Raw genomic sequence first — 12,397 nt, 5'->3', positions numbered from 1 at the left:
AAGTTATTTTTTCTAATTGAAGAGGAAAAAGAGTGGAAAAAACCATCTGCCTAATTGAAAGAAACTTATTATAAGTTAGACTTTATAATTTGTTGTCACCATCAAACATTTTCTGGTCAACTATGCAGCAAAATCCTCAAAAAGAAAAGAGTTGTAGAAGGAGTTGTTGCTGCTGTGATAAATAAAATTTTGTTACTGATCTGCTGAGCTTATTAGTGCTGATTGTTGATAAAACTAGTGATAAAAATGTTGCTCTAATTGCTGATTAATATGTTAATTAAATTGCTTATGAAATTATTAATAGGTGAGCTTTTTAATTATTATCTATTGAAGAATGCTAGAGGATAATTTACTTGTGTTGTGTTTATAAAATTGCTTATCAAACTGCTTACCAAGTTGTTTCCTATCATGATTTGTGTTATGTGGTTGTAGAAATTATTAGGATTCTTCTTTTATGTATTTACTTGTTATTGTTTCTTAGGAAGTGATGATGGATCGTTCTGAACAAATTAAGCTATGTGTTGGATATTACTGGATTATGAGAATGCAATTTGACACATTAATGCTGCTTTTTTTAGTCACTCTATATATGTATATTAGGAATAGAAGGCGAGGTCATTCTTCGATTGGTCGAAGAGTGAACACATTGCCACTAAGGCGAGATGCATTAAATAATATCATTGGGGAGGGTGGAGATAGAAATTGCATATGGGAGTTAAGAATAAGTTTGAATGCATTTGCAACTTTATGTGAATTGCTACAAGTTCAAGGTGGATTAGACGAAGATGGTCATGTTGGCATAGGCGAGCAAGTAGCTACTTTCTTAATCATATTAGCTCACCATACCAAAAATCGCAGCGTACAGGTTAGGTTCTATAGGTCTGGTGAAACTATTAGTAGGTATTTTCACAAGGTATTGCGTTCGGTTTTGCGTGTCCAAAGTATCTTATTTGCAAAGGCAGACCCTGTACCGGAAGATTGTGTAGATCCCAGATGGAAATGGTTCAAGGTAGGTCGTGTATGTAGCTCTAATTTTTATTGGTCACGTTTACTCTGCGTGTAATAACTGTTTTTTTTTTTACATTTGATAGGGTTGTCTAGGAGCATTAGATGGAACTTACATAGATGTCACAGTCCCGAGGAGTGATAAATCTAGATATCGGACGAGGAAATCTAGAATATCCACCAATGTCTTAGGAGTTTGCAATCGGAACATGAATTTCGTCTATGTCCTTAGCGGTTGGGAAGGATCGGCATCTGATTCAAGGGTACTTAGGGATGCTATTACTCGATGTAATGGCTTGAAAATACCTATTGGTATGTCTAAATTAATCTTTTGAAAAGAATAATAACTATTGAATATGAGAATTACAATATATTTCTTATATTTTTCCATCCTTCCGTTTTAGGGTGTTATTACTTAGTGGATGCCGGCTATACAAATGGGAGAGGATTTTTATCTCCTTATAGAAATGTTCGCTATCATGTGAATGAGTGGGTTCAAGGTCATCGGGCACCACAAAATCGTCTAGAGTTATTTAATAAGAAGCACTCTTCAGCTAGAAATGTGATTGAGCGGTGCTTTGGGTTGCTTAAGAAAAGATGGGAAATTCTACGAAGTCCCTCGTTCTATCCTATTAGAGTTCAAAGCCACATTATTATTGCTTGTTGTTTGTTACAAAACTTTATTCGTATGAACATGGATGTTGATCCCGAAGAAGATGCAACTCTTGCGCCAGAATACATACCCATAGGAGATGATACTATTGTTGATGAAGGTGAAACAATTGATGTCGTGGAAAGTAGCCATGAGTGGACTCAATGGCGTGAGGAGCTAGCAACCGAGATGTGGGAAATATGGAGGGGAGAACGTGGCGAGTAGAATTTTTATCTTTGCCGTTTTTGTTATGTTTGCAATTGGCCTAGCCTATAAATTGCAATGTATTTTAATTCATTTCAGTTTTTTTCTTTGTGCAATATGTATTTGCCAACTTGGATTCATAATTTGTATTCCAATTAAACATATAATTAGACAAGGTCTTGTTTTAATTGTTTTAATAGTGATTATTATTAAACATATTTTAGTTTTATTTGCTATTAGGTTTTAGTTTGCTGTAAGTAATTCTAATACCATTGAACTCTAATTTTGATAGTAATTATGCTGTTATAGTTTACTTTATTTGTTCTTATCTAGCAGCAAATGGCCTCCATACCCCGCCAATGGACTGAACAAGAAACCGAACAGTTTGTGGTGTTTATGGAGGAATTGGTTGTTGAAGGTAAAAGGGCAGATGCCGGTCAATTTAAGCCAGGGGTATTTCAAAAACTGGCGGACAAGATGAATGAAAAGTTTTCTGGATGTGGTCTCACTGTGAAGCACATCAGAAACAAACACAAGCGGCTGAAAGAAAAATATATGTTTGTGGCTGAGATGTTGGGTTGTAGTGGTTTTGGGTGGAATTCCGAAAAGATGTGTGTTGAAGTGGATAGTAAACAAGTACTGGAAGCTTGGGGAAAGGTGTGATCTTAATATTTTTTCGCATTTATTCATTCTTCTTACAAGTACTTGCTCGTCTGAACATGTAATTGTTGGCTTTGTTTTATGTTGTACAGGGTCGCAATGTTACACTCTACACTCCAGGCAAGCCTTTTCCGTTGTTCGAACATCTTGGGAGCATTTTTGGCAAGGATAGAGCTACTGGTCTTGATGCATGCAGTGGAAAAGATGCTGAAGAAGATGTCACACCGGGCTCTACATTTGCTGCGGCCACATCTGGTGGCTTGGGTTTAGGCGGTGACGATGTTGACATGGAAGATTTAGCAGCTGCCGAGAGCGAACTACCCAATACCTTTTCAACCTCATTTGCTTCATCAAGTGAGAAAAATCAAGGACGTCACACTGCAACTAAAAAAATCAATGATGCTGCGGTCCTATCAAACTTAGCAGAAACTTTTAAATCTGCGGTTGAGGATCAAGGAAAGCATGTGCAGGTACTAGCCAATGCAATGTCTGGTGTTAATGAGCAAGTGAATCTTGGCCGTACACTGAAGAGTCTTGGTTTCACTACAATGGAGATCGTGCAAATTGCAAAAAAAAATTGTGCAGAATCCAGAATTGAAGCCAACATTTTGGAGCTTAGACGAGGAAAAGGAAGCATTCGCACGAGATATAATGGACAACTTTTAACTATTGTTGATGTACTTGGTTATCTTAATTGTTAATTTATTCGGGTGTATTGCTAAACTTATCAAAATATTTTGCAAAACTTAGTAGGGTCTTCTGGTAAACTTAATAGAAATCGTAGGGTTATGTTATTTTTTTTCTTATGCTGGACAAGTGAAGTATACTAGCTACACTGCAACTCTTTTGTGCATTCTGTTGAATTTTATTGAGCTCTGCATTATGTATGTTAATATTATGCACTTAAATTATTTATTAGGATTCATTTACTTGTGTTGTATAATTTTGCCCCAAAAATTATGCACTTCTGCAGCACTTTCAGCAAATTTTGCTTAGTATGTGATGATTTTCTGCTATTCTACACTTTTTTGGCACAAAATATACTCTTATAAGTAAAAAATATATATTCTTAGCTAAAAAAATCAGCAAACCAAAATAAATATCAAAGAAACCACTTTTCATTGAATTTTCAATTCATACAAGTTCATTACAAGTGAAGAATTTAACAAACAATTGTGTATTTCCAAAACCTATGCTAATATAACTCTTATGCTATTCTTAAAGCAACCAGTAGCTGTGAGAATAGTTTTCTTGTCCCTGCAGATGTACTCTTTGGGAGACCAAGACAGCTTTAACAAAAATAGAAATGGTTATCAAGAATTGGAAGCTGAGTTGTAGTCCTGAGGAATATGACTAAGAGATCTTGGTTGATGGAGGATGTATACAGATTTTGTGAAAATCAACATGCTTGATGGATAGATTGCTATGACTAACCACGACAATGCCTACAACAAACCTGCATATAGAAGTAAATGGGAATTTAGGAAACAGTTATATCATCCGTAAAAACTTAAAAAACAGCAAACTACAATGATGGAAATAATTCAAAGATTTGATAGATATGATTATCACTAAGCAACAACAAGTGTAAATGCCTTTTGATTGATTCAATTGAAAGCTATCTATATTATACAACATAGAAGATGCTTGCACAAAAGCCAGAAAACCTAATAGAAATCAAAGCATCAGTTTTAGACTTTTAGATGATAAATAGAGAAAAAATGTATCATGAACATTTCATCCAATTCTGATTTAACAAGCTAGAAATTAAAAAGATGTTTCCACCAATATTGATTAATTATTTATCTCAACATACATAGGAAATAATTGCGAAAAGAAGAGTAGGCTTACATACACTAATCCTATTAGAAAAATGGAATGCATCATGCAGAGACACAAATAAGATTTTTGAGGTTTTAACCATAACACCTATTTGAGTATTATTATGACTAATTGCATTGCAATATCTGCCAATATTAAGAGATAATAAAAAGACAATAATAAAAATAGCAAAAAAATTCAGATTCAATTTAAGAGATAATATCAAATAAGTTTCTTAATCCTAATGCTTTTGGAGAATTCTTTGTTTCCTTTATGCAGTAGTGTTTTTTGAAATCAACCCACAAAAAATCACATCAAATGAGGTGGTTTCAATCAATTCTTATGATAATAACAACAATCACATGAAAGCAATCAATTTTATTTTCTCTCTGTTTTCACTAATACCGTGAAATTAAAAACAAATTACTGAAATTCCTAACTAACAAATTGTCCAACTTGGAGTTAGTGTGACTAAAATCAGATAGAAAAACAAAACGGGATGTGAATTCAATTTGACATTGGGTTCTTACCTCCAAGGGTTGTGTGGGAAACTTGATGCTAGTCACAAATGTGGATTAAATCAGAGACAAGTCCATATAAAGGCTTCCCAACCACTGGAAGATCAGCTGAATCCGGGAGAATTTGGAGTTTCGAAGGGTCCACATTGACTCCATACTTGAACCTGATATCCTAAACCCAGAAACAAATCATCAAACACACGGTAACAAAAGTGGATTTGCGAACACCCACACAACAATCAAGAAGAAGAAGGAGAAAAGGAAAAAAAGAGCAGAAGAAGAACCAGAGAGATTCACCTCGAAGAAGAAGAATCCTTGACGAGGAGGAACCGCACCGAAAAGATCCAAGAAAAGGCGAAGAATGAAGACGCCAACTAGGGAGAAGAGAGATTTCTGGGGATAGAAGGAGAAACCCTCGAACCAACTTAGGAAAAATAGGAATCTGAATAGCTTTTGTCTTTTTCTTTCTTTTAATTATTTAATTTTTAATTTAAATTAACAGGATAAAATAGTCATTTTCAATTAGGTAGTGTCTTATTCTTTGTAAACCAAACATAATATTAGACATTATACTAATAATATGTCTATCATATTCAAACAATATATATAGACACAAATATTTTATGTCTATGTTTCAGTACTTACACAAAACAAACGCAGCCATATAGCGACAGGACTTGTGCTATTTTGCCTTTTAACCTAGAAAGTAGAAACAAAACTCTGGCCCTAACCTTAAGTAAGTCACGCAGCGCCTCCCTCCGTCATTTTTTTTGTTCTGAATTCCCATCCTCCTCCTCGACGTATGCTCTGAGAGAGTGAGCACTGAGCAGTCCATCCTCTATTCGACCATTCCTTCTCCTCCATCCTTCTCACGCAGGAGCAGGGGAGCCTTCGTCTTCGCTCTCATCGTGCCGTCGCAAGTCCCAACCGCAGCGCTCTTCTCCGCGCAGCCGTAGCAGAGAGCGCCAGCCGTCGCGGTAAACCGAGCAGCCCTCTCTGTCGCCAAGAAGCCCTCGCTGTCACCAAGAAACCGCATCTTTTTGGGATGTGGCAGCAGTTCGCGTCGTCGCAGTAGGCCGTCACCGAGCAGTCCTCTCCTCGTTGGGCAATAGCAGAAGTTCAAGCCCTCTCCTGCAACTCAACAATGTTTTATTCGGAGGTCAGTATATTCACCAATTTTTAGAGTAAAATTTGTTGTTGTCACTGGCCCTAATTTGTTGTTGCTGGTCCTAATTTTTTATTTGATAATAATTCCTAATTTTTTGTTTTTTGTTGTTGAAAATTTTTTAGTATAATTTGTTGTTGTTTGAGAACAGATTTTGGGTTAGAGCACTGAAAGAGTGATAGTTGTATCTGAATTTTTGTTGATTTGTGTTGCTGCTCCTAATATGTTGTTGATGGTCCTAATTTTTTGTTGAGTAAAATTTGTTGGTGTTACTGGTCCTAATTTATTGTTGTTGTGATTTCCCATCTTGTTATTTTATGTGCCAATAAGGACAAAATGTAGTCAATTGTTTTCTTTGAGTCTCTGTTGCGCTTATGTTGTTTTGTTCGAATCCAGTTCTGTTATATTAAGAAAAAGCTTCTAGAATTATTGGGGTATCAATATCATCCAAGTGCTATTATGTTTTGAGCCTTCTTTGCTCTATTAATGAAGGCTACTTGGATGAGTTTTTTGTCTGACTTATACAAAGTCTAGCGATGTTTTAAAACCGAACAAAATCGAACAACTGAAAAAAAATCAATAACTTAACAAATTGAAAACCGAACAAACTAAATATTTATCACTTAAATTTTTTTTGCTCTTTGTAAGTTTCAAATTCTGTTTTTTGTTCTGTTTTTCAAATTTCTGCTTTTGTTCTGTGATTCTGTTTGCAAATTCAGTGGTCAGTGGTCACTACTAATCTGTTGGTTAGTTTTGATTATTTGATTATAAATTCTAAATAATTGGTGCTAATTTTTCTTAAAGATGTTTATTTGCTTAAAGATGTTTTGCTCTTTTGCTGGAGAAGATCAAAAGGTGGCTGGCTGCCTTTTGTTGGAAAAATTAAGAGAAACTAGTTTTTATCTTTTGTTGTGTTGATTGTTGAACCTTTCATGACTTTAATTGTTGTATTGTAATTTCTTTTGTCGTCGAACTTCTTGTATCAAGACTTTTGTTAGTTATTGTGTTGAGTGATTTTATGTTATGACTGTGTGAAATTAAACGTGTTATTTTTGTTGCATATTTTTTTGTTGAAAATATCATAGGACAAGTTATTAGGATACCGGATATAAGTAGGACAAGTTACTTTTTCGAATTAATTGAAAAACCGAGAAACTGAACCAAACCAATTGAAGAATTCATATAAAGTTGGATTGGATGACTTCTTTTCTTAAAAAACAGAACCAAACCACACCATGAACACCCTTAGTCTCTGAATCATTCTTTGGCTCAGCAGGTTCACCATCCTCTGTAACAGCACTCTCTAAATCAACTCTTTCCGCTGTTTCTTCTGCGGGCTTGTGAGACTGCTCCTCCTGATGCCCATTTGCATTTGCACTAGCTGTTAAAAAAACACAAACATGTTCTTTGCCACTTCAGTTTTGGGCATGTTTTGTAATGAGAAACTGCCACACCATGGACGCAGGGGAGAATACCTACTCGAATCTGTTGCGTGGATATGCGAAAGATTGGAACTTGCACGGTGGAAGAGCAATTCACGCCAGGTTCATCAAAGGATGTCTTCCTATAACACTTTTTCTTCAAAACCATTTGCTTAACATGTATGTTAAAATTGGAGACCTTCCTTCTGGACGCAGAGTGTTTGACGAAATGCCTCACAGGAATGTGGTTTCCTGGTCTGCTGTTATGGCAGGTTTAGTCCGAGACAGCTATGCTTCGGAAGCTCTTTCTTTGTTCAGCCGTATGCACCATGAGGGACTCACAAAGCCAAATGAGTTCACGTTTGTTAGCACCCTGCAGGCATGCTCGTTAACCGAGAATATAACCTGTGCTTACCAGATTCACTCGTTGATCGTTCGGTCAGGACTTGAGTCTAATGTCTTCTTGTTGAATGCCTTTTTGGCAGCCTTGGTGAGGCATGGCAAATTGGCAGAAGCATTGCAAGCTTTTGATGCAAGGACAGACAAGGATATCGTGTCATGGAATACATTGATGGCAGGTTACTTGCAATATTCTTGGGAGGAGATTCCTAGATTTTGGTGTCGTATGAACCATAACAATATAAAGCCTGATAACTTCACATTTTCTTGCATCCTTGCCGGATTGGCTTCTCTAGCTCATCTTGAAATGGGAGTGCAAGTTCATGGCCTACTTGTGAAAAGTGGTTATGGTGATGACATTTGTGTTGGGAACTCTTTAGCTGATATGTATATAAAATGTGAAAAGTTGGTGGAAGGTTTTAGACTTCTGGATGAGATGCCGAAGAAAGATGTTTGCTCTTGGTCCCAGATTGCGATCGGATGTTTACAGTGTGACGAACCAAGAAAGGCACTTTCAGTTATTACACAGATGATGAGAGTGGGTGTAATGCCAAATGAATTCACCTTGGCAACTGCCCTCAATGCTTGTGCAAGTTTGGCTTCACTGAAGGGAGGGAAACAAATCCATGGCTTGAGGATTAAACTTGGAATCGACATTGATGTCTGCGTGGATAATGCACTTCTTGATATGTATGCAAAAAGCGGATGCATGGATAGTTCATGGGATACTTTCCAGTCGATGAATTCTCGTTCTGTGATCTCATGGACAACAATGATAATGGCATGTGCACAGAATGGCCAAGCTAGAGAAGCACTTCAAGTTTTTGAAGAAATGAAGAAGACACAGAATATAGAGCCAAACTATATCACCTTCATTTGTGTTCTCTATGCTTGTTGTCAAGGTGGGTTTGTTGATGAAGGGTGGAAGTACTTGTTCTCAATGACCAAAGACCATGGAATCCTCCCTGGAGAAGACCATTATGCTTGTATGGTGAATATCTTAGGAAGAGCTGGACTCACTAAAGAAGCTAAAGAGTTGATCCAAAGAATGCCATTTGAACCAGGTGTGCTAGTTTGGCAAACACTCCTTAGTGCATGTCAAATTCATGGGGATTTAGAAACTGGAAAACTTGCAGCAGAGCATGCCATGTTGAAAGAATACAAGTATCCATCAACCTATTTATTGTTGTCTAACATGTTTGCAGAGTTAAAAAATTGGGATAGTGTAATGACTATGAGACAACTAATGGAGCAAAAAGGTGTAAAGAAAGTACCTGGATCTAGTTGGATTGAACTTGACAAAATTAAGGACATTTGTTGAGATCTTTTAAATTTCTAATTTCGTTTTCTTGTTTTCAATTTTATACAAAAATTTTGGTTATTTAAATAGTTTTTGACCGATCATTTGTACTCTTACGAATTTATTATATCCAGTTCTACTATGGTAACATCGCTTCAACTTTGATCCCTCACCTCCAAATAACCTCGTTAAGAAATACTTGCTTTTTCGGCGAATAAATGAAATGTTACACCTGAAACTCGGAACAGATTGCTAATATTTAAAAATCAAAGGATTCTTTTTATATTTTTGGATTTCTTTTTAGTTGAAATTTGCCAAAGTCTTAGGTAAATTTTAACAAATTTAATGAATTTCACCCAAACTTTAGGCTAGTTGCATGAAATTAGTTATAGTGTTCGTATTAGCTTTAGGCAAACTTTATGCAATCCACCACATTCACACAGAAAAATTGGTTATAAGCATTCAAAGTCTAATATAATATACAATAATAGGCATAATAACCTAATAGAGTCATTCAAATAACCATATGATAATAAACTAACAGAAAATTTGCTTATAAGCATTCAAAGTCTAATATAATCATACAATAATAGGCATAATAACCTAACAGAGTAATTCAAATAACCAGATGATAATAAACCAATAAAATTAAATTTTAGAGTAGTCCTTAAAACTTATATTTGAGCCTTAAAATAATTTTTGAAATTAATAATTACTCAAATTCATTCTTAAAATTGCTCTTCAAAATTCATAATAGTTCCGAAAATAATTTTTGTCCATCCAAGACTAAAAGTCTAAAACAACATCGTTTTATATTTATTAAAAAAGAAAAAAGAAAAACACACTTCCCTTTCCCAAGGTGACAAGGAAGGTCTTCGAAGCTTCCCAAGGAAGGCTAAAGGTTGTCGGCAGAGCAGGTGTCGGCATTGACAATGTCGATCTTCAAGCTGCAACCGAGTACGGCTGCCTTGTAGTCAACGCCCCCACCGCCAACATCATTGTGGCTACTGAGCATGGCATTGCTCTCCTTGCTGCCATGGCGAGGAACGTTGCCCAGGCCGACGCCTCCATCAAAGCCGGTATCCATCTATCCATTCTGTTGCTTTACCTTCCATTGTTGTTCATAATCATGCGAATATGTATAGTTATGTGTATGTGCTGCATGTGTAGGGAAATGGCAAAGAAACGAGTATGTGGGAGTATTGATAGTTGGGAAGACGTTAGCAGTGATGGGGTTTGGAAAAGTTGGGTTTGAGGTGGCGAGGCGAGCGAAAGGGTTGGGAATGAATGTGATTGCACATGATCCTTATGCCCCGGCAAATAGGGCCCGTGCTGTTGGGGTGGAATTGGTGTCATTTGATATGGCCATCGCCGCCGCAGACTTCATCTCTCTGCACATGTCGCTTACCGCAACTACTAAGAAGAACTTCAACGACGCCACTTTTGCAAAGATGAAAGGAGTCCGCATCATCAATGTTGCTAGAGGTGGTGTAATCGATGAAGATGCCTTGGTCAAAGCCCTTGATGCCAGAAGCCCAGAACAGTTGCCCAGGCCGCACTCGACGTCTTCGCGGAGGATCCCCACCAAAGATAGCAAGCTAGTGAAACACGAGAACGTAATGGTGACGCCTCATCTGGGAGCCAGCACAAAAGAGGCACAGGAGGGTGTAGCAATCGAGATAGCAGAGGCTGTTGTTGGACCACTGAGGGGGGAGCTGTCAGCAACTGCAGTGAATGCTCCCATGGTTGCTCCTGAGGTGGTGTTAGAGACTTAGAGCTGGCACAATATCAAATTCAATTGTCAACATTGTGAATGCGGACATCACCGCCAAGGAGAAGGGGCTCCACTTTAGCAAGGAGAGGATAGCGGTTGACTCATCGCCGGAGCTGCCCCTGGATTCCATTAATGTCGAGTCCAAATTCGCGAGCGCTGTGAAGATCGAGGGGCAGGGGAAGGGAAGGGAAGGGAAGGGAAGGAGAAACGGCTCGGATTGGGGAAAAGGAGGCTCGGGTTTTCTTTTTTATGTAAAAATAGATAAAAGTATATTTGGATTTTCATACTGTAGACAGATGTATGGATATAAAATTCTGTTGTTAATTCTATTTTTTCATGGCCTGAGTAAATTTTTCGGCAACGGTGGAAGTCAGGTGACACAGTATTGTATTATGTGGTCAATTTAGGCTTAGTTTGGTAAAACTTTTATTTTTTAAAAGTAGTTTATAAAAGTTAACTTTTAAAATATGGCTTTTTAAAAGTTGTAGCATTTATGTTTGGTAAATCAAATCAAAAAAAACTTTTAATAAACATAAGCAACATCAATTGTGTTTGGTAAAATAGTTTTTAAAATTTAAAAATACTATAATAGACATAAATGCAAACATTAAATTTGAAAATTAGTTAACATATGAGGTTATATTAGACTTTTAAATTTTGAAAAGCACAAGTCAACTTTGAAAAGCTCTATCCTAGGTGCTTTCAAAAGTACCCCGATCTTTTAAAAGCTGCAAGCACAAGCACATGATCTTTTTGATTTACCAAACACAAAATGAGGAGCTTGAACTTTTAAAAAGCACAAGCACATCTTCAAAAAACTTTACCAAACCAAATCTTAAAGTGATACGGTAGAAAATAGAAATATTTATTGTGAAATTTGTTGAAATAAATATAAAAAAAGAGAATAATGAAATTACTGTTTATCCTCTTCTTTCTCTAATTTCTTTGAACCATAAAAACTCTAACACAGTCACACAAAAAATGATAACAATAATTTTTTAAACTCCAATAAAAAATTTGCAGGTCCAAATGAGAACATCAAAGTAAAAAAATTCCTTTATCCAAAACAACTAATTTTGAGTTGCAGCCATGGTTTCAGTAGCTGATTTTTTTCCATTGCTTCGGATCATTCTTCCACGGCTCGACAACACTCCCACACTGTTCCTTTGAGTTATTTGTCTTTCTATCTCTTTGTGAAATTATTCCAAATATACATAGCACAGAAGCGATGATGAACTCCAGGCATAACTTGTTGCATAGCCGGAATCAGACCCTATTCAATTAATATGTCAGTCGTTAATACAACTGAAATTCCAACTATGTTAACAACAACTAACTGCATACCTTTTGTTGGTCACTAATGAAGTTCCAACCATGAACTTTGTAGTTGTCCAAGTCATTGTGTAAATGCTCCAAAAATTATTTCCAGTTATCTCTGAATCCACCACGGCATAAGCAATTAGAAAAATCTGGTTGTT

At 36.5% G+C, this 12,397-nt stretch overlaps 2 protein-coding genes, 1 long non-coding RNA gene and 1 pseudogene across 7 annotated transcripts; 3 read left to right on the top strand and 1 right to left on the bottom strand.

The window, feature by feature from the left end:
* The first annotated feature begins 490 nt into the window (after positions 1 to 490).
* LOC112701579 (protein ALP1-like) lies at positions 491 to 1,882 on the top strand. Its single transcript, XM_029288178.2, has 3 exons — positions 491 to 1,009; positions 1,092 to 1,317; positions 1,410 to 1,882. The coding sequence occupies exons 1-3, from the start codon at positions 491 to 493 to the stop codon at positions 1,880 to 1,882; spliced, it is 1,218 nt and encodes a 405-aa protein (XP_029144011.2).
* Positions 1,883 to 3,621: 1,739 nt separating this feature from the next.
* On the bottom strand, positions 3,622 to 5,304 carry LOC112704128 (uncharacterized). Its single transcript, XR_003154796.3, has 3 exons — positions 5,158 to 5,304; positions 4,873 to 5,032; positions 3,622 to 3,977 (listed from the first exon to the last, which is right to left on the bottom strand). It is a non-coding gene; the product is annotated as an uncharacterized lncRNA (long non-coding RNA).
* A 192-nt stretch (positions 5,305 to 5,496) lies between these two features.
* On the top strand, positions 5,497 to 9,249 carry LOC112703376 (pentatricopeptide repeat-containing protein At2g13600). 5 transcript variants are annotated; one of them, XM_025754799.3, is made up of 3 exons: positions 5,497 to 6,019; positions 7,302 to 7,569; positions 7,719 to 9,249. In XM_025754799.3, the coding sequence occupies exons 2-3, from the start codon at positions 7,524 to 7,526 to the stop codon at positions 9,164 to 9,166; spliced, it is 1,494 nt and encodes a 497-aa protein (XP_025610584.1). In that variant the 5' UTR covers positions 5,497 to 6,019; positions 7,302 to 7,523; the 3' UTR covers positions 9,167 to 9,249. The 5 variants fall into 5 exon arrangements, with proteins under 5 accessions (XP_025610584.1, XP_025610580.1, XP_025610581.1 ...); XM_072199609.1 differs by having other exon boundaries at positions 5,513 to 6,019; positions 7,299 to 7,569; XM_025754795.3 differs by having other exon boundaries at positions 7,302 to 9,249.
* A 272-nt stretch (positions 9,250 to 9,521) lies between these two features.
* Positions 9,522 to 11,326, top strand: LOC112703377 (D-3-phosphoglycerate dehydrogenase 2, chloroplastic-like; annotated as a pseudogene).
* The last annotated feature ends 1,071 nt before the right edge of the window (positions 11,327 to 12,397 follow it).

Source organism: Arachis hypogaea, chromosome 7 (assembly GCF_003086295.3).
Source record: "Arachis hypogaea cultivar Tifrunner chromosome 7, arahy.Tifrunner.gnm2.J5K5, whole genome shotgun sequence".
Lineage (NCBI taxonomy): Eukaryota > Viridiplantae > Streptophyta > Magnoliopsida > Fabales > Fabaceae > Arachis > Arachis hypogaea.
Note: the sequence above shows the minus strand (reverse complement) of the source record. Positions and strands in the feature narration are given on the sequence as shown.

What these genes read in the sequence shown, in the direction of transcription:
- LOC112701579 (XM_029288178.2), top strand. Translation starts at nt 491, where the DNA reads ATGGATCGTTCTGAACAAATTAAGCTATGTGTTGGATATTACTGGATT. An exon ending in CCAGATGGAAATGGTTCAAG is followed by an intron (nt 1,010 to 1,091) that starts GTAGGTCGTGTA and finishes TACATTTGATAG; the next exon opens with GGTTGTCTAGGAGCATTAGA. An exon ending in TGGCTTGAAAATACCTATTG is followed by an intron (nt 1,318 to 1,409) that starts GTATGTCTAAAT and finishes CTTCCGTTTTAG; the next exon opens with GGTGTTATTACTTAGTGGAT.
- LOC112703376 (XM_025754795.3), top strand. Translation starts at nt 7,463, where the DNA reads ATGAGAAACTGCCACACCATGGACGCAGGGGAGAATACCTACTCGAAT.